At 35.7% G+C, this 23334-nt stretch overlaps 9 protein-coding genes across 9 annotated transcripts; 4 read left to right on the top strand and 5 right to left on the bottom strand.

Annotated features, from left to right (window-relative positions):
* Positions 1–505: 505 nt before the first annotated feature.
* PRI1 (DNA primase subunit PRI1) lies at positions 506–1714 on the top strand (the record flags this gene model as incomplete). Its single annotated transcript, XM_019182059.1, has 1 exon — positions 506–1714. One exon carries the CDS (start codon positions 506–508, stop codon positions 1712–1714), a length of 1209 nt encoding a protein of 402 aa, XP_019038189.1.
* A 64-nt stretch (positions 1715–1778) lies between these two features.
* EGH1 (hydrolase) lies at positions 1779–4049 on the bottom strand (the record flags this gene model as incomplete). Its single annotated transcript, XM_019185750.1, has 2 exons — positions 1779–2267; positions 2301–4049. 2 exons carry the CDS (start codon positions 4047–4049, stop codon positions 1779–1781), a joined length of 2238 nt encoding a protein of 745 aa, XP_019038188.1.
* A 337-nt stretch (positions 4050–4386) lies between these two features.
* Positions 4387–5952, top strand: SQT1 (Sqt1p; the record flags this gene model as incomplete). Its single annotated transcript, XM_019180310.1, has 2 exons — positions 4387–4525; positions 4547–5952. 2 exons carry the CDS (start codon positions 4387–4389, stop codon positions 5638–5640), a joined length of 1233 nt encoding a protein of 410 aa, XP_019038187.1. The 3' UTR covers positions 5641–5952.
* A 22-nt stretch (positions 5953–5974) lies between these two features.
* WICANDRAFT_63482 (uncharacterized protein) lies at positions 5975–6985 on the top strand (the record flags this gene model as incomplete). Its single annotated transcript, XM_019183557.1, has 1 exon — positions 5975–6985. One exon carries the CDS (start codon positions 5975–5977, stop codon positions 6983–6985), a length of 1011 nt encoding a protein of 336 aa, XP_019038186.1.
* Positions 6986–7365: 380 nt separating this feature from the next.
* On the bottom strand, positions 7366–9901 carry ACO1 (aconitate hydratase ACO1; the record flags this gene model as incomplete). Its single annotated transcript, XM_019185749.1, has 3 exons — positions 7366–7386; positions 7446–9740; positions 9875–9901. 3 exons carry the CDS (start codon positions 9899–9901, stop codon positions 7366–7368), a joined length of 2343 nt encoding a protein of 780 aa, XP_019038185.1.
* Positions 9902–10570: 669 nt separating this feature from the next.
* On the bottom strand, positions 10571–16369 carry STT4 (1-phosphatidylinositol 4-kinase STT4; the record flags this gene model as incomplete). Its single annotated transcript, XM_019185748.1, has 3 exons — positions 10571–16036; positions 16088–16301; positions 16356–16369. 3 exons carry the CDS (start codon positions 16367–16369, stop codon positions 10571–10573), a joined length of 5694 nt encoding a protein of 1897 aa, XP_019038184.1.
* A 489-nt stretch (positions 16370–16858) lies between these two features.
* On the bottom strand, positions 16859–17596 carry TIF6 (translation initiation factor 6; the record flags this gene model as incomplete). The annotated part of the gene is made up of 1 exon (XM_019183556.1): positions 16859–17596. One exon carries the CDS (start codon positions 17594–17596, stop codon positions 16859–16861), a length of 738 nt encoding a protein of 245 aa, XP_019038183.1.
* Positions 17597–18314: 718 nt separating this feature from the next.
* Positions 18315–21292, top strand: HSP104 (chaperone ATPase HSP104; the record flags this gene model as incomplete). The annotated part of the gene is made up of 1 exon (XM_019182757.1): positions 18315–21292. One exon carries the CDS (start codon positions 18315–18317, stop codon positions 21018–21020), a length of 2706 nt encoding a protein of 901 aa, XP_019038182.1. The 3' UTR covers positions 21021–21292.
* CRT10 (Crt10p) lies at positions 21253–23047 on the bottom strand (the record flags this gene model as incomplete). Its single annotated transcript, XM_019183555.1, has 2 exons — positions 21253–21282; positions 21341–23047. The coding sequence occupies 2 exons, from the start codon at positions 23045–23047 to the stop codon at positions 21253–21255; spliced, it is 1737 nt and encodes a 578-aa protein (XP_019038181.1).
* Positions 23048–23334: the final 287 nt, after the last annotated feature.

Below are 23334 nucleotides of genomic sequence, written 5' to 3'. Positions count from 1 at the left end.
TAGATCTAAGTCAGGTTTTCCACACACCAGTTCAAATTTCCTTTGATGTTGATTTTCTGGGATATCGGTAACGACAGCACAAAATATTACATAATATATTCGCGAAAATGTGGGTTTACCAGTAAATGTTTTTTCGCGTTACAGTACGCGTTCTAAGAACCAAAATATAATAGAACTTCAAAGTTTATACATAAACATTGAATCCTGCGGACGAACTAATCATAACATGCCAGCATTCAAGAGTGAAATGGCAGGAACATTACCACAGCCAACCACATCGTCCACATCATCTTCACCTGTGAACCCAAACTTGTCTTCAAGAAATAAAGATTTGGTTTCATCTCCAACACGCCCAACTACAATTCCTTTGGTCAAAAACCTTGAGCAATCAACTGATGCTTCAGAAAATGACGATAAAGAAGATTTGTCAAGGCTAATTCAAAAGCCAGCCGCTGTTAAAGAGGAGGAACCAGTGTCCCAAAGCAAAACACCATCTTCATCTGATATGATTTATTATTATGAAAGATTACTTCCATTCAGATACATTTTCCAATGGCTAAACCATTCACCAAAACCATGTCAAGACTTCACCATGAGGGAGTTTGCCTACGAATATAGATCAGGGGCATATCAACGTTACAATTCATATAGTTCATTGGATGAATTCAAACAATCTGTCATCAAAGCTAACCCAACCAGATTCGAAGTTGGTGCTGTTTACGCCGTAAATCCAAAAGATAGAAAAACACTTCCGAAATCAGCCATGAAGCCATTAGAAAAAGAATTGGTTATTGATATTGATTTAACTGATTACGATGATATCCGTACATGTTGTTCCAAAACACAAATTTGCACTAGATGTTGGAAATTCATCACAGTTGCAACTAAGATTATCGAGCAAGCTTTGAGAGATGATTTTGGGTTCGAACATATGGTTTGGGTCTTTTCAGGTAGACGTGGTGCCCATTGCTGGGTTAGTGATAAAAGAGCTAGAGTTCTTGAAGAACCAAAGAGAAGAGCGATCGTTGAATATTTGGATGTTTTGAAAAATAAAGGTAACAAGAGATTGAACTTGCGTCGTCCTTATCATCCACACATTGAACGTTCATATGAAATATTGAAACCACATTTCCTAGATATAATATTAACAGAACAAGATCCATGGGCTGATGATGAGAAAGCAGAGGAGTTATTAAATTCATTACCGGATAAAAACCTAAATGAAGCTTTGCGCAAACTTTGGAAAGAACGCCCAGGTAGATCAAGTTTACAGAAATGGAAAGATATTGATGAAACAGCTAGAAAGATTTCTACAAAGAATTTTAATACCAAAGTTATAGTGGAGGCTAAGCAAGATATTATCCTGGAAACTATGTACCCAAGATTAGATGTTGAAGTTACTCGTCAAATGATCCATTTATTGAAATCTCCATTTTGTATTCATCCAGGTACTGGTAATGTTTGTGTTCCATTTGATGCTTCAAAGACTTTTGATCCTACAAATTCACCAAATTTGCGTCAAATTCAAAAGGAAATAGAAACTTGGGAAGTAGAACACAGCGGAGTTCCACAAGAGAGGAAAACCTCTGATTGGGAAAAGACTTCATTGAAACCATATGTTGATCTCTTCTCTAAATTTGTTGGTGAAGTTTTGAAATCGGAAAGGAATGGTAAGCGTGATCGTGAAGAAAATGGAGATGAACTAGAATTCTGAAAAACAGTGTATAATATAAGTATTTATTAATAGTTGCATAATTTCATAATCGTAAGTACATTCTTCAACAGCAAGAATTGATGATACTTGAAAAACAAGAACTCCACCCTTGTTCAGCTTCTTTGACATTGAGGTTTTTGATGACAATAGTTTGTTCTCCACCCAAATGGGACCACTCAAGAACTTCAAGCTCTTCATCAATCGTAACACTTCCGGAGGTAATATCAATATCAGTGTCACCAGAAGGAAAATGCCAATGAGGTAAATAAATCCTTGTAGATGACTGTGAAACATCTTTTCCATTCAACTTCAAAGTGTATTTAACTTGTTGCAGATCAAAGTCAGCATCTAAAAAGGTACCATTCAATGCTAAAGGATATGGCCGTATTATGGAGTCAATTGCCCTCAATCCTTCGTGACTTGGTTTATCCGATGAGGAAGAGTATGTGGTACCATATTGACTTCTCAAGGCAGATGAGCTTCCTGTCAATGTTCCAGTATCAGAATCAAAATCTGTAACACTAGCTGAATGTTCTTGGAATGCCAATTTTTTCTTTTGGTTGATGGATAAAGTCTTTGAATCAACTAATGTGCTAGCATCAAGATCATCATCTTTAGACCAGAATGAAAAATCCTCATTATTAAACCTATCACCCCATTTATGACAATTATCAGATGTGTAGCACCACCAAGAGTGTGATAAATTATTTCCTTCCAAAGCGAATCCTAATGCATCTAAAGCACTTGTCTGAGAGGAGAAGTCGTCGTCATTATAGGCTTTCTTGTCATCCATATCAAAAGGCATACCTATTTCAGTAAACATAACGGGAACATCTTTACCTAAGTTATCCTGGCTTTCAAGTGACATTTCAAGCAATTGATTCTTGAAGCTTTTTCTGATATTAGCTTCACCAAGGACAATTCCAAAGACTGGGTTTGAGTAACGACCTCTCATTATTCCCAAAGTATCAACATTATATTTCTTATTCCATGTTTTGAACATTAATGACATACCATCATAATAATGAGGACAAAACACCGTATTACTATCAATCAAATCAGTCCCTATTAACCTTGGTGGAATTTGAAGAGGTGGTGACTGTAAAAATATAAAAGTATCAGGTAAAATATCTCTCACTGCCTTTCTAAATTTCTTGTAATAATCAATATAATAGTTATTGATGAAGTAGTCCTCATCCACTTTAGCGCCTGTTGATGGGTCTGTCGCAAAATAGTCAGGTTCAAGTAATGTCGTAGTTTCAACATCCCACACACCATGTTGAGCCCATATACATTCTCCTAATTTCCATACAGAACTTCTTTTGAATCCATAATGTTTGTCAAATTCATCAGAAGTTAACCATGCAATTGTCCCATCAGGATCAATAAGATTTGTACCAGTCTTTTTAGGACCGAAAACCGAAATTTTGTACTCATCAACTTCTGTAGGTATACCAACACCAAGCTTTACTGACTGGAACATAGTTGGACAAGTCCCCAACCTCAAGTTCTGATTATCCGGTATTTTGTCAATCTCTGGAGTTCCAATGTATCCTGGGTTTGGTTCATTCATTGTCTCCACTCCTATAATGGTTTTTTCAAATAATTTGGGAGCAGCATCTTTAATTCTTTGCACCAAATACCCAACACTGGCAATAAAATGATCTTGTAAATAGTCTTGAATGTTCACACCATTGATAATTGCTTTTGGAGCAAGCGATTTCCCAGCAAAGAATAAGGTGAACATTGACCCTGCAACTAAACGTTTATAATTTGTTGTCCAAAGCATTTTAGGATACGCTTTAGGATCATGAGGAAAATAGTTCTGCAACACAGCAGCCTCAGTTTTATCAAAGGTTTTTGGATCAAAGCCAGCAGCGTATAAAGTCCACATTGGAGCACCGTCACCACCTGAATGTCTCGACCAAACATCTTGATGTGGATCAAGATAAACATACAGTCCTCCTATTTCATCAATAATCTTCAAAACTTCAATAGTGTAGTCTATGAACTGTTCATCATACTTTCCTGGACCTTCATGTTCAATCGCTTCCCAAGTGAAAATGTATCTGATGCTGTTATATCCCAAACTTTTGATTCTTTTAATGTGCTCAGGCGCTTCATCCAAGGGGAATGGTCTACCCACAAAAGAGACATGATCACCATCAAAAAACAGACCCTCATTACCTTTCACGGGTTTATGCGATGGGTAGTAGGGAGTCTTTGGGTATTTGGAGCCACCATCTAAGTTGATCCCTTTCAACTGAATGATTCTTCCAAGCTCATCAACAAATGAGCCCTTATGAGTTCTGATCTTGCCCTTGAGGAGTGACATTGTGTGGTTTGAGTTGATGTCTATGTTCTCACTTGAGCAGCCAACCAAATAGAGTTCAAGTAATCAAAAAGCGCCAACTATTTACTTCAGCACTTATGAATAACTGATTACACCCACAAATCAGCTTTCCCACAGCTTGTTTTGCTGAATAGTAATTAAATCAGATAAGCTGATTGTTATGTGCGATTCCGCGAATTCCATGGACCGACCTTTTGAAAGCAATCCGAGGGCTTGAAAATCAAAAAAAAATTTAAAGCTCATCTCAGAAACATTTCAAAGAGCCATTACTAATAGCTCCAAGTCACTTTTGTAAAGGAAAAGGTAGATCAAAATCAAAATGAGCGAAGAACAAGATGAATTCATTGGCGTCAACGAAGTTGACGAGGTTTATGAAGGTACTAATGAACCAGAACCAATGAGTGAAGATGAAGATGATGTTGAAGAATTGCAAAATGATCAAGATCAAGAAGAACAAGGTGAAGGAGAAGATAAAATAGAAATTGACATGTCTAATAACTCATGGGGGTATTTTGATAAACATGAAGATTCTGTTTTCACAGTGTTTTCACATCCAACTTTACCATTGGTTGTTTCTGGTGGTGGTGATAATACAGTTTACATGTGGACTAGTCATTCACAACCCCCAAAATTTGTTCAACAAATTAAAGGCCATAAAGAGTCAATCATCACAGGTGCATTTACCGGTGATGGTGAGTTTCTGATCACTGGTGACATGGCTGGTAAAATCATGATTCACCAATCAACCAAACGTGGTCAAGTCTGGAAGTTATATGCTGAATTAGAAGAGATTGAAGAAATTGTGTGGATTTCAGCTCACCCTAAACAACCAGTTTTTGCTTTTGGTGGTGCTGACGGTTCCGTTTGGGTTTACCAAATTACTCCAAGTGTTGAACAAATTATGAGTGGATTCGCTCATCAATCTGAAAGCACTGGTGGTGTTTTTGTGAATACGGATGACTTGGACGCATTGCACTTAGTCACCATCTCTACTGATGGTTCAATAGTTGGATGGAATGGATTCACTGGACAAGCTGAATTTAAATTAGCAGAAACAGAATTCAAAGGACAACAACTACCGTGGATCACGCTCTCACCTCAAGGTAACTCTAATATTTTGGCTGTGGGGTCAAATGAAGGAACTCTAGCTATCATAAATATAAACAATGGGACAGTATTGACTACATTCAGAGTTGTTGAATTGAAAGAGGATCAGGAAGAATTAGATGCTAGTATTGAAACTATCACATGGAGTGATTCACTGCCACTAATCGCCTTAGGTTTAGTATCTGGAGCTGTTATATTATTTGATGCAAAGACATGGAGGGAAAGACATTCAATTATATTAGAAGATGCAATCACAAAGTTAGAATTTGTTAAAGGAACACCTTATCTAATAGGTTCTTCCATGAATGGTAAAATATACAAATGGGACGCCAGAACTGGTCAAGAAATCTTTGCAGGTGTTGGTCATAATATGGGTGTTTTAGATTTTAGCGTTGTTGAAAATGGTAATAAGTTGATCACTGCTGGTGATGAAGGTGTCTCTCTAATCTTTGTTACTCCACAATAGACTAGTGTATATTAATAGAATGTGGTATAATTCGCTATGATCAAAATGTAATTGTCACGCGTGAGATTGTCAGATAAATGGTAAGTGCACTCCATCAACACTTTTTTCGCGCCAACATTCTGGAAAATTCTATGTCAGAATTGTATTTGTAATGTGTCAAATATTCTAGTACATTCCATGTAAAAGAGAGGCCAATTGAGAACCAACGCCACCATGTGTATAAAAAGAGTGGAAATTCACCTTGAATGGTGATATTTATTTTTTGTTGCATCAACATCAAGATTAAAGACAATTGATTAGAACAACTACAACTCATAATAGAAAACCATTAGACATGTTATCATTTGATTACGCCCCAGCTTCATTTTTCAACTCAGATTGCTTCATGAGATCTCCAATGCTCGACTCAAATATATTATTGGAGCATCAAAACCACTACCCCTTATACCATCACCATCAACAACAACAACCAAGAAGAATTGTTAGATCAAAATCTTATCAACCAAGACGCCCAACTCAAGAAGATTATTTTGCATCGTTGTTAAATCAATTAATTGAGCATTCAGGCGAAGAGCAAAAGCCATTGAAGCCAGAAGTTGAAGCGAAAGTTTTGAACGCTAGAGATTCATTCCAAATTCAAGTCTTCAAAGATAACAACAATTTCAATCATTATTCAATTCGTTACAAACTTTCAGGTCATGATGTCATAATCTATATTGAATCAGAAGTTGATGATTTTGCTAAAGGTTTCAGATTTGCTCAAGACAAAATCGATATTAACAATGTTGAATGGAAAGTTGTCAGAAACGTTTTGGTTATTAATGTTCCTAAATGCAAAGATGAATTCATCTTGAGACCTTCTGTCAGATTTGTTAAAAGAGTTGATCCACCAGCTTGTAACAATAAACCAATGGTTCAACAACCAAAACAAGCTCCTGTTTTAATCTCAAAGCCACAAAGAGAATCAACATCAACACCACCAAAAGAAGCACCAGCTGTTGAAACTAGATCATCATCACCACAAGAAAAACTTGTCACTGGGGCTTCATCACCAGTCACAACATCAACCGTTTCATCTAAACCATCACCAGCTCCAAAATCAAAAGTTATTTCAATTCCAATTGAATTTGCTGATTCTGAAACAGAAATCACTCCAAAATCAACAAGAGAAAGTTCAAGAAGATCATCAGTTACAGAGTCTGTTAAATCAAACACAAGAACTGAATCAGAAGCTGAATTAAGTGATGATGATTCTGCTCCTTCAAATAAATTGCCTAAACTAAAGAGAAAAGTTAGTATTGAAGAAGTTGAAGATGAAAGTTTACATATGGCTGATTTAGATTAACGAGTCATGAGATGAGAAATGTTTGTATATTACTTATAATACACCAAACTATAGTTTTAAAGTATACTTTTGTAGTCTATTATTGAATGAACTATTATTGAGGGTTCATGTACAACAGTTAGTTAATTAACATATTAAAGACATTCATGATTCTACTTTCATACTAATTTTAACGATATAATGACAAACCATTCGATTAAGTGTTATTTAAATATTGAATATTGATAAAACGTTCATGACCAATTTCTGATCATGGGCCGTGAATAAATAGTATATATAAGATACAACTCATATTCAATTCACAATCTCAGTAATGAAAAGAATAATGATGAACAAAAGAAAAACACCAACCTAAGAAAGAAAGAAAATTAATGACAATGTTATTTTTTATTAACGAACCCCTAATATCTATTAACCTATTTCAATCTCCTTATTTCTTTTTTTCAGCGGCGGCAGCAGCCATCTTGTTCAAAGCTGAACCATATTTGAACCATTCAATTTGTTCAGAGTTGTAAGTGTGGGACAATGGTGTTTCCCAAGCTTCACCATCTTTTGGATGAATTCTTAAAGTAACATTCTTACCTGGAGTTAATTCAGTTAAACCTAAGATATCAACAGTATCTTCTGGGTTAATTCTGTCATAAGCTTCTGGTTCAACAAAGTTCAATGGTAATAAACCTTGTTTCTTCAAGTTAGTTTCATGAATTCTGGCAAATGATTTGGTAATGATGGCGAAACCACCTAAGAATCTTGGTTCTAAAGCAGCATGTTCTCTTGAGGAACCTTCACCAAAGTTTTCACCACCGATAACAACCCATCTAATACCTTGGTCTCTGTAATCACGAGCAGTATCTGGAACACCTTTGTATTCACCAGTGTATAAGTTTTTAACACAGTTAGCTTTATCATTTTCAGCATTGATAGCACCAATCATATAGTTATTTGAAATGTTTTCCAAATGACCACGGTATTTCAACCAAGGACCAGCCATTGAAATATGATCGGTAGTAGTTTTACCTTTAGATTTGATCAAAATTGGTAAGTTTTCAGCATCTTTACCATCCCAAGCTTTGAATGGAGTTAAAACTTGTAAACGGTCAGATTCTGGAGAAATTTGAACTTGAACAGTTGAACGATCAGCTGGAGGAGCTTGGTAAGTGTTTTCACCAGCATCATAACCTTTAGTTGGTAAACCGTCACCAGTTGGTGGTTTCAATAAGAATTCTTTACCATCAGCACCTTTTAATTTATCAGTGATTGGGTTGAATCTTAAATCACCAGCAATAGCGAAAGCAGTGGTTAATTCTGGAGAAGCAACGAAAGCATGTGTATCTGGGTTACCATCATTTCTTGAAGTGAAATTTCTGTTGTATGATGAGACAATGGTGTTTTTGTCACCTTTCTTGATATCTTGTCTATCCCATTGACCAATACATGGACCACAAGCGTTAGCTAAAACGATACCACCGAATTCTTGGAAAGTTTTCAATTGACCATCTCTTTCAATAGTAGCTCTGATTTGTTCAGAACCTGGAGTAACAGTGAATAAAGATTTAGCTTTGATACCATGAGAAGCAGCATCTTTAATGATGGAAGCTGATCTACTCATATCTTCATATGAAGAGTTGGTACAAGAACCAATTAAACCAACTTTAACATCTAATGGCCAGTCATTTTCAATAGCAACTTCTTTCATTTTAGAGATTGGAGTAGCTAAATCTGGAGTAAATGGACCATTGACATATGGTTCTAAAGTGTTCAAGTCAATTTCAATAACTTGGTCATATTCAGCACCTTCATCAGCTTTCAAGAAATCATTCTTGTATAAGCTAGCAAATTCAGCAATTTTACCACGACCAGTAGCATTTAAGTAATCAACCATTGATTTGTTGAATGGGAAAACTGAAGTAGTAGCACCAATTTCAGCACCCATATTACAGATAGTACCCATACCAGTACAGGAGAAAGTGTCAACACCATCACCGAAATATTCAACAATTTTACCGGTACCACCTTTAACAGTAGTAATACCAGCCAATTTCAAGATAATATCTTTTGGTGAAGTCCAACCGTTCATTTTACCGGTTAATTTAACACCTAAAATTTTTGGAGCTTTTAATTCCCATGGTAAATCAGCCATAACATCAACGGCATCAGCACCACCAACACCGATAGCTAATTGACCTAAACCACCAGCATTTGGAGTATGTGAATCGGTACCAATAATCAAAGCACCTGGGAAAGCATAGTTTTCTAAAACAATTTGATGGATAATACCTGAACCTGGTTTCCAGAAACCAATGTTATATTTAGCAGTAGCAGTAGCCAAGAAATCGTAAACTTCTTTGTTGATATCAATGGCTCTAGCTAAATCTTTAGCACCACCGATTTGTGCTTGAATTAAATGATCACAATGAACAGTGGTAGGGGTAGCAACTTGTGGTAAACCGGCAGACATGAATTGTAAAATGGCCATTTGAGCAGTAGCATCTTGACAAGCAACACGATCTGGTCTCAATTTCAAATATGAGACACCTCTTTCGATATCTTGTCCATGAGGATCATCTAAATGACCGTATAAGATTTTTTCAGCATAAGTTAATGGTCTGTTTAATCTGTTTTTAACAATTTCAACATTTTCTAAATGTTTTTTGTATTGGATGAAGGAAAAATCTTCTAACAAGTTTTGACCAACTTTTGAGTCTCTTGTAAGATCAGAGGAGACGGTAGCTAAGCTACGAGCAAATCTTGGAGCCTTTTTTTAGATGTTAGTACCAAAGTTTTGAGATCAAAAAAATCAACAGCGGCAGAAACTCCCTTGACGTCCAACAACAACAAGTTGATCTGGGAATCAAAGCTATCTCTGTCTAGTTATCATTAAACACTTACTTTCAAAGAGTTACGAGCGGCCAACATATTGTCAATTGACTCTTTGAATAAAGATTGTTGTTGTAACAGCAAAGAAAATAAGGAAGAAGGAAAAAGAAGAACAATTGAAATATAAATAAGATTTGAGCATTCGATGATGTTGTTGATAAAAAAATGCTACCTATAGGCATGGTTCGGGCCCACACAGGGAGCGAGAAGGGGTCATTCAATCGATGAGGTTGCAGTTTTACAGGGAGGAATTCTGAGGCAGAACAGTATGAGAGATCAATGATTTTGGTAGGGAAGATACAAAATAGACAGCATAATCTTAGTTTTAGGCACCAAATACACCATAAAACATTTTACTGGATGGTTTTATCATCATTGTGAGCCCGTTTTCTATATATTCTCTCTCGTGTAATGCCCATTCATCATGCTCTGATTGGCTCTGAGAAAGACGTGGGCTCCCGGTTCTGGAGGGCCCGCCCAGCGCGACCGAGCTGTGGGCCTTCGCGGTACCGAAAGAAAATCAAATCTCTCCAGATGCCCTGATCCGAGCTCGGCCCAGAGAACAAGCTCCATATAAACAACACAAAATGGATCCTCTTGACCATTAAATCCACGTTTATTGGCTACAGGGTGAAACTTAGTAAACAATTACATAATATTGTCTTATCACATGACTGATCCTGTCAATAATCGGTAAGAGCAGAATTTTCAATATGGAATACCATTTGTGATCTTTTGGAATTTATCATAACCAACCGTGAACATACTCTCATAACTACTTTTGATCAATCCTTTCAGCGAGCTGATCACCTCTTTATCATCCTTGTTTAGGAAAAATCTTTGCTTCAAGTTTCTAATTGTCTTTTCCCCTTTGAAACATGGTAATCCACTATCCAACATTGGAATAACATTACCAACAATCAATTCATAAAATGGACGCACACTTAAGAAACCTTTGATAAATAACTCTTCAAACATCTTGAAAGATTCAGTCTCATTTGATCCTCCCATAACTTTAACCATTTCTTTTGTCAATTTGAATGGAACTGCTTCGAATTTAACACCACCTGGAACAATGTCAAAACAGAACCCAAAATCAATATGTAAAATGTGACCTTTATCATCATACATGATATTACCATTATGTCTATCTTTGAATTGTAACAAATATGAGATGATACTATAAGCAGCTAATGACTTGATGAAATTGTGTCTAGCTTCTTCAAATTCAATAGAATTTTCATTACCAAATTTACTCTTGAAATATTCATAAAGTCCATTAACAGCTTCACGTCCCAACATATCTCTAGAAATAGAATTTGGTAAAACATCAATAACACCACATCCTGGTGCAGTAGCTGTGACTCTATATGGGAAACAATACAAATCCAATCCAGAATTTTCCCAAATACTCTTGAAAATGGAGATCAATTGTAATGCCAAAACATCCTGACGACAATCATCACCAACTTTGAAGATAGCACTTTGCCATTTTTCATTAGTGATTAACTGACCATTATATTCTTCTTCCTTTTTGATTTTGAATGTTGCCATAAATGGTGCTTTAGCATGACTTTGTAATGGTTTACCTGAAGTTCTATTAATATCAATAACAACACCATCTGGATTTGAAGGTAAATAAACATTTTCTAGCACTTCAATCTTGGAAATTTCTTCATCAATCTTGATTTTCTTTTCAGCTTTAGTCTTTTTAATATATGGTTTCAATTTACCAGAAATTTCAGTAACTTCATTGAAGAACTTAAATTCAGTCTTGTAAAAGATCAAATCCTCTTCAGAAAAGGAATTAATCATTTTCGACATGATGAAATCCAGCTTTGGCTTAATACTATCCTCAATTGTAGAATCTTCATCTTTATAACTATTTGCAAACATGTTCCAAATGATTTGATGTGCGAATAATTGATCAATCTTACCAGTCTCAACAATAAATCTACCAACATATCCTAGAGAATCATTTCTCAGACTTTGAACAATCTGAGGAACATAAAAGAATGTTAAGTTCACATCGTGAGATTCCAATGATCTCATATTATACTGAATGATTGATGGATCTTCAAAAAATGGTGGTTGGAATAAGTTGATTGAATCAGTTGGTGAAATTGGTGGTGCTAGAAGTAAATATTTCGTTGCACTTGGAATTTTTAATAAAAACGGAACACCTTCATGGTATGCTAAAACTCTGGATGGATTTTGAGCAATCAACTCTAGTAAAGTCTTTTCCAGTGATGGGAAACGATCAACTAATGAAATACCAAGGATTGGTGAATAATAAAGATAAGCAAATCTAACGGTTGATGCATCTGGTTTTAAAAACTCAGCTTTGAATTCTAATGGACGACTAGGATTTAACCAAACCATAATTTTGGAAATTTCATCTTTGAGAAAAATCAAACACAAGTTTCTTTTAGATTGCAACTTATCAAAGCTTTGAATGAATGGCATTGTTCTAACCAATTCGAAAACTTCAACTAACAAATTCAAATCAGCTTTGATTTTTAAATTGTTACCTCCAAATGGATAATGATTCTTTTTTATGAACCATGATAAAACACCATCCAAAATTACACTAGATAAAGGAATGACAAATTTGGATTGTGTTTTGGAATGAACTTGTAAAACGTCAAATCCTAACTTTATTAATTCACTTCTGATCAATCTGGCAAATGGATGTAAGCTTGCAATTTTCAAATGTTCTAAACCAACGGAAACAATACGGGTGAAAATTTTCAATAAATGAGCACTTTGATATAATGTTCCTTGGAAATGTGAGGAAAACAACTTGATGATATGTAAATGAGTCTGTAAGCCATTTGAAACTAAATGACTGGTATAATCAATCTTGGCCTTATCAGATGGAGAGTATGTCATTTTCAAAAACCCTTCATCTTTCAAATCGTACTTTTTGGAATACAACCCTTGGCGTTTTGTGATGGATTCTTCCCATGAAATACCAATCTCAGACAACAGCAAAAATGATAAATCCTGACGTTCTTTGATGATGCTTAACCAAACAGTAGTTGCAACTTTCATAGAATCTGAAGTGAAAACATCAAATGGAATAGAGACCAATTCATGAACCAAGCTAGCAGTATCTTCATCCTCTTGAGGTAAAATCAACAAGCTGGCCAATAAATCTAAAACATTCAACAGTTCTTGCTCTGAAACTGCTTCACCGATTGAAATTTTTTGTCTCAGTCTCTTCAACTCATCATCTTTGTTGTTACGAAGGTCTTTAATTGGAACAATTGTTGCCTTTTCCGCAATATTTCTTGATCTCCAACTATATTGTGAGAGGAATCCAGCAATGGTATCTGGTTTTTCTAAAGCAGTTGATGGGATATTTGATAATTCCAAGTCGGTTGGTAAAATTGTACCTGCAACTTCAACTGCAAATGAAACACCAAATTCAACACTATTCAGTCTCTTAAAAACACCCAAATCTGTGATATAAGCCTGTAGTAAACTCTTCATATCCTGATTACTTTTCACCAGTGATAACAGACACCATTCTTTAGCCTTCTTGTGAAGCTTCTCCAAAGTTGAGCGTCTCCATTTTGATGAGTCTGATAGGGTTAACTTGACTTTTGAATGTTTAAGATAAAACTCTCTCTGTGGTGCATATTTATTTGTATCAGAGTCCACAATACTATCAAATAATAAGGTCAAAATGTCCAGTAAAGTGTATAAACTCTGATGGTGGCATAGACTTGATGGTAATTTTGTTAAAAACAATTGGACACCTTGGAAAGCTGCATCCTGCAGATCATAATCTCTATGACAGCACAAAATTAATAATTTGGTTAATTGAAGTGCAACATTATCAGAGCTAAAGTTTCCATCACCACCTCTCCCAGTTAATTTGACATATTTAGAAATAGATGACATTGCGATTGAACCAATAAATTTTTCAATGTTAGTCTTGATGATTGATGGGTCTGAAAAATAACGGAAAACTGTTGAACAATCACCGCAATTGACTCTCAAATTTTCAAGTAATGAAGTTGCAGACAAAAACATCAATTTTGAATATGACAAGGCACGAACTTCTAAAGCATTGGTATTCGAAACACCACTAATGATATGCTTTTGATCTTTAACATTATGATTTGAAGAGCCACGTCTCAAAACAGCATTCAACTCAAACGAGGTTTCTGTATGCAACCTTGGTAATTCTGATGCTAATGGAGGTGTACTTAAAGCGATGATTTCCAATTCTTTTCTATGTTCTTCAGTCATTGGAGACGTTTCATTGTAACCATGAACAACCAAATTATACCAAAAATTTCTGAATGAATTAATCAAATCAATATCATCATTCAACGGTAATGCTTTGAATTTTGGTAATAATGCAGCAATTGGTTTGAAAAAATAAGCAATCTCCTTTGCTACCTCAGAAATCTCAACGTGAGATCTATGGTGGTCTGCAGTTTGAATATCACCTCTAGCAACAACATTGTTCAACAATTCATTCAAATAGGTTATGTATAATGAGTTCTCTTTATCCTTGTTTAATTTTTTAGATATATTGATACGTGCATTGATAATAGCAGTAATGAATGAGAGGTCTTTTTTCTGACTAGAGCTAGCAACACCAGAATCAAACATCTTCATCATTATCAAAAATTCCTTCTCTGACAAATATGGAGCAATTTCAGCTAATCCGTGTAATAGTTGATAATCCAAGTTTCTTGAGACTTTTTGGAATTTTTGAGAAATGACTGTGACGGTTAGCACCATTATAGTTGGATCGTCATAGCTTTTAGCAATTTCAATAGCCGACTGAATAGCATTTTTGAATATCATTGTTTCACCGAGACTATTTGGACCTTCGCTAAGATTAACAGAAGTCATCGATCCATTATGTTTCAAAGAATTCATTGTGTTTGAACGTGAAGGTCTGAATTTTGCGTCCAAGGAATTAATTGTATTCTTGGTTGCACTTCTGATTCTTAGTTCTCTTATTGCTGAGACAGGAGCACCTTCGTTATCAACAGCCAATAAGTTGATCAATGAGTAGATTGTAGTGATAATAGAATCTTGATCCAATGGTTTCAATCCCAATGCCAAATTTCTTGAGACATGTTTGACAAAAGCTTCGGTTTGAGCGTTTGGTGAGACATTGGAAATAATCAGCGGAAAGGAGTGGATCAATTGACCACTTATACTTTTTCCTTCTTTGTAACACAACAAAGAACCTAGAGAAACCACAGTTGGAGCCAAATGAATATCCCAAATTTCATGAGGGTTAGACAAAGAATTCTTGACCAAATCCAAAACAGTATCAGATGAAACAATGTTGGCCAGGAGACCGGTTCCGATAACTTGGTAAGCTAAACTTTTGGTATACAGTGCCAGTTTAATTCTTTCTAAGGATGTCATACTGACGTAATTATTCCCACTATCCAACTCTTGGACTTGGCGTAATGAATTTTGAACTAGAGCTTCAACGTCCTGTAGACGGTATGAAAGTGATGTTTTAATGGCATTCAAGTTTGTGTCTTCATCTGGTTCTGCGTCATAATCCTTAGCTGTTGCTAGCAAGACAAAATCAATTAAATTTTCTTGGGTTGAAGGCAGTCTTTCAGTAACAACTGATTTCATAACTCTAGAGCTTAATTCTTGGATTAACTTGACAAACACCAGTGCACTGAATTCATTCCCAGATGATTGGTAAGCTAGCAAATAATTGTAGTCATGTTCATCTTCCAAACATGCAGACCCAACATGTTCAACGGAGTTCAAAAACTCATCATTGATTGTTTTAATCAACTTCGCATTCAGCCAAAAATCCATGCCAGATTCTGAAGCAATCAAAGCATTGAGAAATCCAATTAAACTGAAATAACTTGACAACTTTAGTCCGTCAATGTTTGTGAAACCTGAAATGAATCTATCAAAGAGTGTTTTAACTTGTTCATTTAGCTTTGGGAACTTGTTAGCCAATTCAATGATTGATCTAGTCAACTCTTGAGTCACATTTTCCCATGGTGAAGGACTCAATTGGAGACTTAAATGTGATTTGAATTGTTGATATGGTGATTCCAAGAAATATGGAGATAAAACATTCAACAGGTCAACTGCTTGTCCAAAGACACGAGCAGATGAACTACTCCTTGATAAGGCGAGCACAATTTCTAGTTCCTTGTGGGTCTAGTAAAGGTTAGTACCTTAACCCGTTTGAAATTAGCTTTTAATACTCACGATTGGGACACTTGAAATATCAGAAATTGAGACAGCTTTTGATAATCTGATGAAATCACTAGACTCTAAGGTCTTTTTCTTAGCATAGCCATTGACAAAACCATTAACTGTGCCATTTGTTGGAGGTTTAGTTTGTGAATTCTCCTCTGGATTTTCCAACGAGAACGCGGCTAACTTATTTAAAGCCAGTGACCGTATTGATCCTCTTTTAATCCTTGTATTTCGTTAGTTCTGAGCTCAATAAAACATCCCTCTCGAGGATACCTACCCTAGGAAATCCATTGCTGAGTTATGGATATATGGCTTTGTTTTTGAATCAACACTGTTTATCGTTTGTTGTTCAGCATTTTTGAATTTTTTTGGCCAGGAACGTTCCTGAAAAATGTCCAGTCGCGAACAGAAAAAAAAAAGTACTGGTCTACAATCAAAAGTAGAGAGACAAATTTAAATGATTAATTTAAATAGTGAAGCCTATGAAACAGTCATCTGGCATCGCTTAAACACCAAGCAGACTCATGAAACATTTCTCTCTTCACCAGCTAATTCCTTAACTAATTAATTCCATCTCATAAAAAAATGTACCAAAAAAAATTTAAAAACGTAACAGATTAAAAAACACCATGAAAATATATAAAACCTTTGCCCAGAAATAATTTTTGAAAATTAAATGTCTAAAACTTTTCAAAGTTCAGCTTATGACCTTCTAAAAATACATGAAAAAATGAGTAATTAATGAAAAACCAAATGACGACAACAAAAAAATAATGCAATTCATGAATAGGTTTCAATAAGGGTATCACGTAGATTACCTGAGATAGCTTCTGGTTGAGCATCTTGTAATCTGAAGATACTTTCAATAACACTCAATTCTGGGGCTGTTGTGTCTAAACCTGCAACGGCTAACCAATCGTTAACAACCATACCGGCACCAACAACAGCAGAACCACGATTCACAGTACCAGCAACTAATGGAACTTGTAATAATGATGATAATTCTTCTTGGTCAGGTATAGAGGTTTGAGGATGGACAATACCACCTTGGTTTGATAAAGAACAATAAGAACCAACCAAAACATTACCTGCAATGGTTTGTCTGAAAACTTCAACACCTAAAACATCAGCAATCAATTCTTCAGTTTCACGCTCGATATCTGGATGAACTAAAGCAACATAATCATTACAACAGATAACGTTACCTAAAGCTGATAATCTTTCTTCAACTCTTTGGATTTTAACGGAATCTGGTAAACTATTTCTTAAATGCATTAATTCTTGATCTGTAGTTTGTGTTGGAACTAATAATCCTCTTCTGTTACCAGCTGTCATTCTACCGACAATACGGGTACCAGCAATAGTTGTATGAACAATAGGTATAACATCACCTAATTCAGCTTCGAAAGCAGAATAAAAATTTTCCGAACCACCAACGGCAACTAAACAGTAAGAGTTTGTTAACTTGGAAAAGACACCAACTTCGTTGGAATTTTCAAATTGAGTTCTACTAGCCATTTTTGTTAAATTTTCTTGATAAACGCCTTCAATATCTTGATTAACCAACAATATGATATGTAGTTGTAAATTGAATTGAGCTTCAATATAGGTTTAACTCTACTCTATATTTTTTTTTCAGTAGAAATTTTTTTTGTACTAATAAAAAAAAAAAAAAAAAGCTTGCCATAGTAGCGGGTAACTGGTGGGGAATTCGCGAATTGGCTGAGGTGATGTTAGAGTTGCTGGAGCTGAAGAGCCAGGTGAACCTCCAGGTGAAGTGGGTGATGGCGATTGAACTTCTCCTTTGCAGATCGCAAAAATCCTTCGTTTTGAGGGATCGTTATATTTTCCAGCACTTTACCATGGTGTGATAAATCATAGTAAACTCTCTCCCAATTTCTGGTTCCACTAGCTTCTCAAGGCTTCTCTGCCTAGAGTGCGTCAGATCTAGGTGGCTTCTGACAAGTTCTGAGCCCACGTTAGAGCCGAATCTTTTTTCTCCTAGGCAGATCCCCTGCCAGGCCCACCCATTGCACCCGCCTAGAATGTTCTACAACGCTCCAGAAAATTCTAGCTAAATCAACAAACAAGCTAGAACAAACCAGAATCAAAGAGCCTTTGTTACCGACTTGTGCTTTTGGAGTGTGTATTTAAAGGGCGGTTCCCTCAAGTCAATTGAAACTCGACATTATTTTGATAACCAACTACAAATACAAGCAATTAGATTACATTCACAATGGACGAAACACAATTTACAGATAGAGCATTGGCTGTCGTTACCAATGCACAAAAGTTAGCTGAAGAACATGCTCATCCACAGTTACTTCCTATCCATTTGTTGGCGGCTTTCGCTACCAGACCAGAAGATGGCTCAGTTAGTTACTTGCAAACTTTGCTAGAGAAGGGTCGTTTTGACTATCAAGCTTTTGAGAGACTTGTCAACAAACATTTGGTTAGAACTCCATCTCAAAACCCAGCTCCATCTCAAATTACTCCAAGTTATGCTACTGGGCAAGTATTGACCAAATCTACAAAGATCAAATCACAACAGAAGGACAGTTTTGTTGGTCAAGATCATATTTTAATGGCATTGTTAGAAGACTCAAGTATTCAATCATTGTTGAAAGAAGCTGGTATACCTATTGAAGGTTTGAAACAACAAATATTACAATTGAGAGGTAATCAAAAAATTGACTCAAGAAGTGCAGATACAAACCAAGAATTAGAATACTTGACTAAATATGCAATTGATATGACTGAACAAGCTAGACAAGGTAAATTAGATCCTGTCATTGGAAGAGAAGAAGAAATTAGATCAACAATCAGAGTATTGGCTAGAAGAATTAAGTCAAATCCATGTTTGATTGGTGAACCAGGTATTGGTAAAACCGCCATCATTGAAGGTGTTGCTCAAAGAATCTTGGAAAATGATGTTCCAACTATTTTACAAGGTTGTCGTTTGTTCTCATTAGATCTTGCTGCATTAACTGCTGGTGCTAAATACAAAGGTGATTTTGAAGAAAGATTAAAAGGTGTTTTAAAAGAAATTGAGCAGTCAAAAGTTTTAATTATCCTATTCATTGATGAAATTCACATGTTGATGGGTAATGGTAAAGATGATGCTGCAAATATTTTGAAACCAGCCTTATCAAGAGGTAATTTGAAAGTCATTGGTGCCACAACAAATAATGAATATAGACAAATTGTTGAAAAAGATGGTGCTTTTGAAAGAAGATTCCAAAAAATTGATGTCAAAGAACCAACAACAAGAGAGACTGTTGCTATATTGAGAGGTTTACAACCAAAATATGAAATCCATCATGGTGTTAGAATCTTGGATTCTGCATTAGTTAGTGCTGCTCAATTGGCTAAACGTTATTTACCTTATAGAAGATTACCAGATTCTGCCTTAGATTTAGTTGATATATCTTGTGCTGGTGTTGCAGTTGCTAGAGATTCAAAACCTGAAGAATTAGATTCTAAAGAGCGTCAATTACAATTGATTCAAGTTGAAATCAAAGCTTTGGAAAGAGATCAAGAAGCGGACCCAACAACAAAAGAAAGATTACAAATTGCTAGACAAAAAGAGGCTTCATTGGAAGAAGAATTAGTTCCATTGAGAGAGAAGTATAATGAGGAGCGTCAAGGTCATGAAGAATTGACCTCCGCAAAGAGAAAGTTGGATGATCTAGAAACAAAGGCTATCGATGCTGAACGCCGTCATGATACTGCTACTGCTGCTGATTTGAGATATTTTGCAATTCCAGAAGTTAAAGAAAGAATCGATCAATTGGAAAAACAAGTTGCTGAAGAAGAAGCTAAATCCGGTGCTGGCTCATTGATTCAAAATGTTGTTGACTCTGATACAATTGCAGAAACTGCTGCTAGATTAACCGGTATACCAGTCAGTAAATTGACTCAATCAGAAAATGCTAAGTTGATCACTATGGAAAGAGAATTATCTCAACAAGTTGTTGGTCAAAGTGAAGCTGTCAAAGCTGTCTCTAATGCCATCAGATTATCAAGATCAGGTCTAGCTAATCCTCATCAACCAGCTTCATTCTTATTTTTGGGTCTTTCAGGTTCTGGTAAAACTGAGTTGGCTAAAAAATTGGCTTCTTTCTTATTCAATGATGAGCAGGCTATGATTAGAATCGATTGTTCAGAGTTGATGGAAAAACATTCAGTTTCAAAATTATTGGGTACAACTTCTGGTTATATTGGTTATGAAGAAGGTGGTTTGTTGACTAATCAATTACAAAGAAAACCATATTCTGTTATACTATTTGATGAGGTTGAAAAAGCTGCCCCAGAAGTTTTGACTGTTTTGTTGCAATTGTTAGATGATGGTAGAATCACCTCAGGTCAAGGTAAAGTTATTGATGCTTCTAATTCAATTGTTATTATGACTTCTAATTTGGGTTCTCAATTTATTGTTACTCAAACAACTTCTAAAATTTCAGATCAAACTAAGGAATTGGTTATGAATACTGTTAGAGGACATTTCAGACCTGAATTCATCAACAGAATCTCATCAATTGTCGTGTTCAATAAATTATCAAGAAAAGCCATTCATAAAATTGTTTCCATTCGTCTCAAGGAAATTGAAGCCCGTTTCGTTGAAAATGACAAGAACTACAAGTTGGATGTCTCGCCAGAAGCTATTGATTTCCTCGCAAAGAATGGTTACACAGAAGATTTAGGTGCAAGACCATTGAATCATTTAATACAGAGAGAAATTTTGAATAAATTGGCTGTTTTAATTCTAAAGGGCCAAATCAAAGACAAAGAAACCATACAAGTTGTCAAAAAGGGCGATGGTTTATATGTCGTTCCAAACCATGAAGCAAATGAAGATTCAATGGATGTTGATGTTGATGATTGGTCAGATCCAGATGAAGAGGATGAAGATTTAGCTGAAGAACCAGTCATTTTAGATTAAGTTTAGTTGAATTTATGTTTGTTTGTTTGTTTTATTTGGTATATTTTACATAGTTTTAATTGATTAATGATCATAATTTTATATATATTATTGAAGATATTTGTAGTTTATCACATCATAGCATCAGTAATTAGTGAAGGCTCATCCCTATTTGTGAGCTCATAAACTTTTATATGTCCATCACTGAAGGTCACATAAATCCAAAACGATTTTTCATCAGCGCGATAAACTCCTAAACCAATAATTGTCTCATCGGGTTGAACTTGAGGTCTGGGTATAAGATGCTCAATCCTCATTGTATGTAAACCCCTATGCTTCACTAGTCTAAATATGGCAAAGAATCCAGCTTGTGATGCAACAATAACAGCTGATAATTCTGGAATGACTTTTGTTATTGATAATCTATTGGAAAATCTCAGATCTTGACTCAATCTATAGCTAAATAGCCTATCTGATGTTGCATTACAAACCAAATTACCAAACCTGTATAATCCTATTTTAGAAGCAGTAGCAACAAATAAAAATTTATCGTGATAGGGAGGCTTGGGGATTGGTGACAACGCTTCATCAAATGATGTACTAAAATACAGCTTGCGTATCCTGCTGAATTTATCTGTAAACCTGTTGAGTCTGTTTTCTGTGGCTGTTCCCCTTTGAGAAGGAGTTTCTAATCCAATTTCCTCAAACCAGGCTCCTCCACCCAAATCTGAGGTCAAAAGATGGTCACTCATTAAATTCAATTCTTTAGAGTAGAGCAAAATCTTTTCAACATCAATATAATTTGCACTACCCAAGTAGTCTGGAGTGGTCACCTCTTTGAAGTATTTGTCATCAATGAAATGTGTAGCCCAAGCGTCTTCTTGGAGAACTGTCCGACTGAGTATTGTGCAGCGAAATTCATATTTGGAAAACATTGGAAGTAAAACGTCAACAATATCTATTGATAGGGAGTATTCATATGGTGGTTGAGCAACTGGCCCCACGTTTGTGAAAGTCTCAAATTTAAATATTATAAACTCACCTGAAATCGAAACGCAGGAGACATAAACAGTATTCCTTTCGTCTATATCAACAAATGAAACAGTAGGTATATTGTGAATTATTTGGTTTGAAGTACAGTGGTAGATCCCACTCTCTTCGAAAAGGAAAAGTGTAACTGTTTGACTATTATCTGAGACGGCAACCATATTTCTATAGGTATCAACACCCCAAACAGATGATGACAACTTCAATTCATATTTGGGAACAGAATGGGTACTTTTAATGAAAAAGTCATGTATGTCATAAATCAATACCCGACCATCATCAATGGCACACGAAAGAACAGATCTACCTGCTAGTTTGGAAACCTTCAAGTAATTGATAGTGTGTGGGGAACTAGACCAGGTTGCAGCACTTCTATGCCTAACTGTTGTGAAGCTGGGTGTAACATCAATTGTTTTTACCTGCAGCTCATCCTTGAAAACCAAAATTCTATATTTGGAGGCAATGAACAAGTAATCTTGATAGCTTTCAACCAAGTTGTTTTTGTACCTCATGGATTGAAAACGCGATACTTCAAGGTGTCTGATTTTTTTGAAACTTAAAGCATCATCATAATTAAGCTCATTCGTACAGCTTTCTGGGTCAAAATCATGTAACTTATGTGGAATATGAACATCAAATATATCATAAGCATTAAGTACACCGACTTCAATCCCGAGATCAGAGGAATTTGTTGTTCTTGGATAACTGTCTTTGAAATACGCCACATTTTCCTGACTTTCATTAATATTATCATTGTAGAAATCATCCGCATCTTCGCATCGACTGTGTCGAGAAGCATGCCCTCTGGTGTCCTTGAGGAACATATATTTGAGAAAGCGCCGTTCTTTATCAGCTTTTATTGTGCGAGCTGGTGAATCTTCTTCTGTAGCATCACTACCAGGTGGGAATGGTGATAAGCTAGGATCTGGTGGAGTTGAAAATTCATGTTCGATATATTGCCTCTGCCTTGGGTTGGTGTTGAGGAGTTCGAATGGATCCATAAGCGGTGTTCAGCTTGATAACATTGACCTTTTTTTGTTAAATAGTGGAGTTTATAATTGACTAACAATTGAGACCACCCTCGTTGTTCTGTTTTGGAAATGGTGAACTAGTTAGTCTATCAGTCAATGACGGAAGGTTGATACGTTCAAAAACTATTGTTTCCATACTTGAAGGTTTGTTCAATGGGATTGTTTTTATGCCAGTATCCTTTTTTTTTGTTTGTGGACCTTTTTGTTTTTCGCGATTAACAATTATCTACAACATGAAATCTATAATACAAAGCAAT

The sequence above is a fragment of the Wickerhamomyces anomalus genome (genome assembly GCF_001661255.1).
Source record: "Wickerhamomyces anomalus NRRL Y-366-8 unplaced genomic scaffold WICANscaffold_4, whole genome shotgun sequence".
In the NCBI taxonomy this organism is placed as follows: Eukaryota; Fungi; Ascomycota; class Saccharomycetes; order Phaffomycetales; family Wickerhamomycetaceae; genus Hansenula; species Hansenula anomala.
Note: the sequence above shows the minus strand (reverse complement) of the source record. Positions and strands in the feature narration are given on the sequence as shown.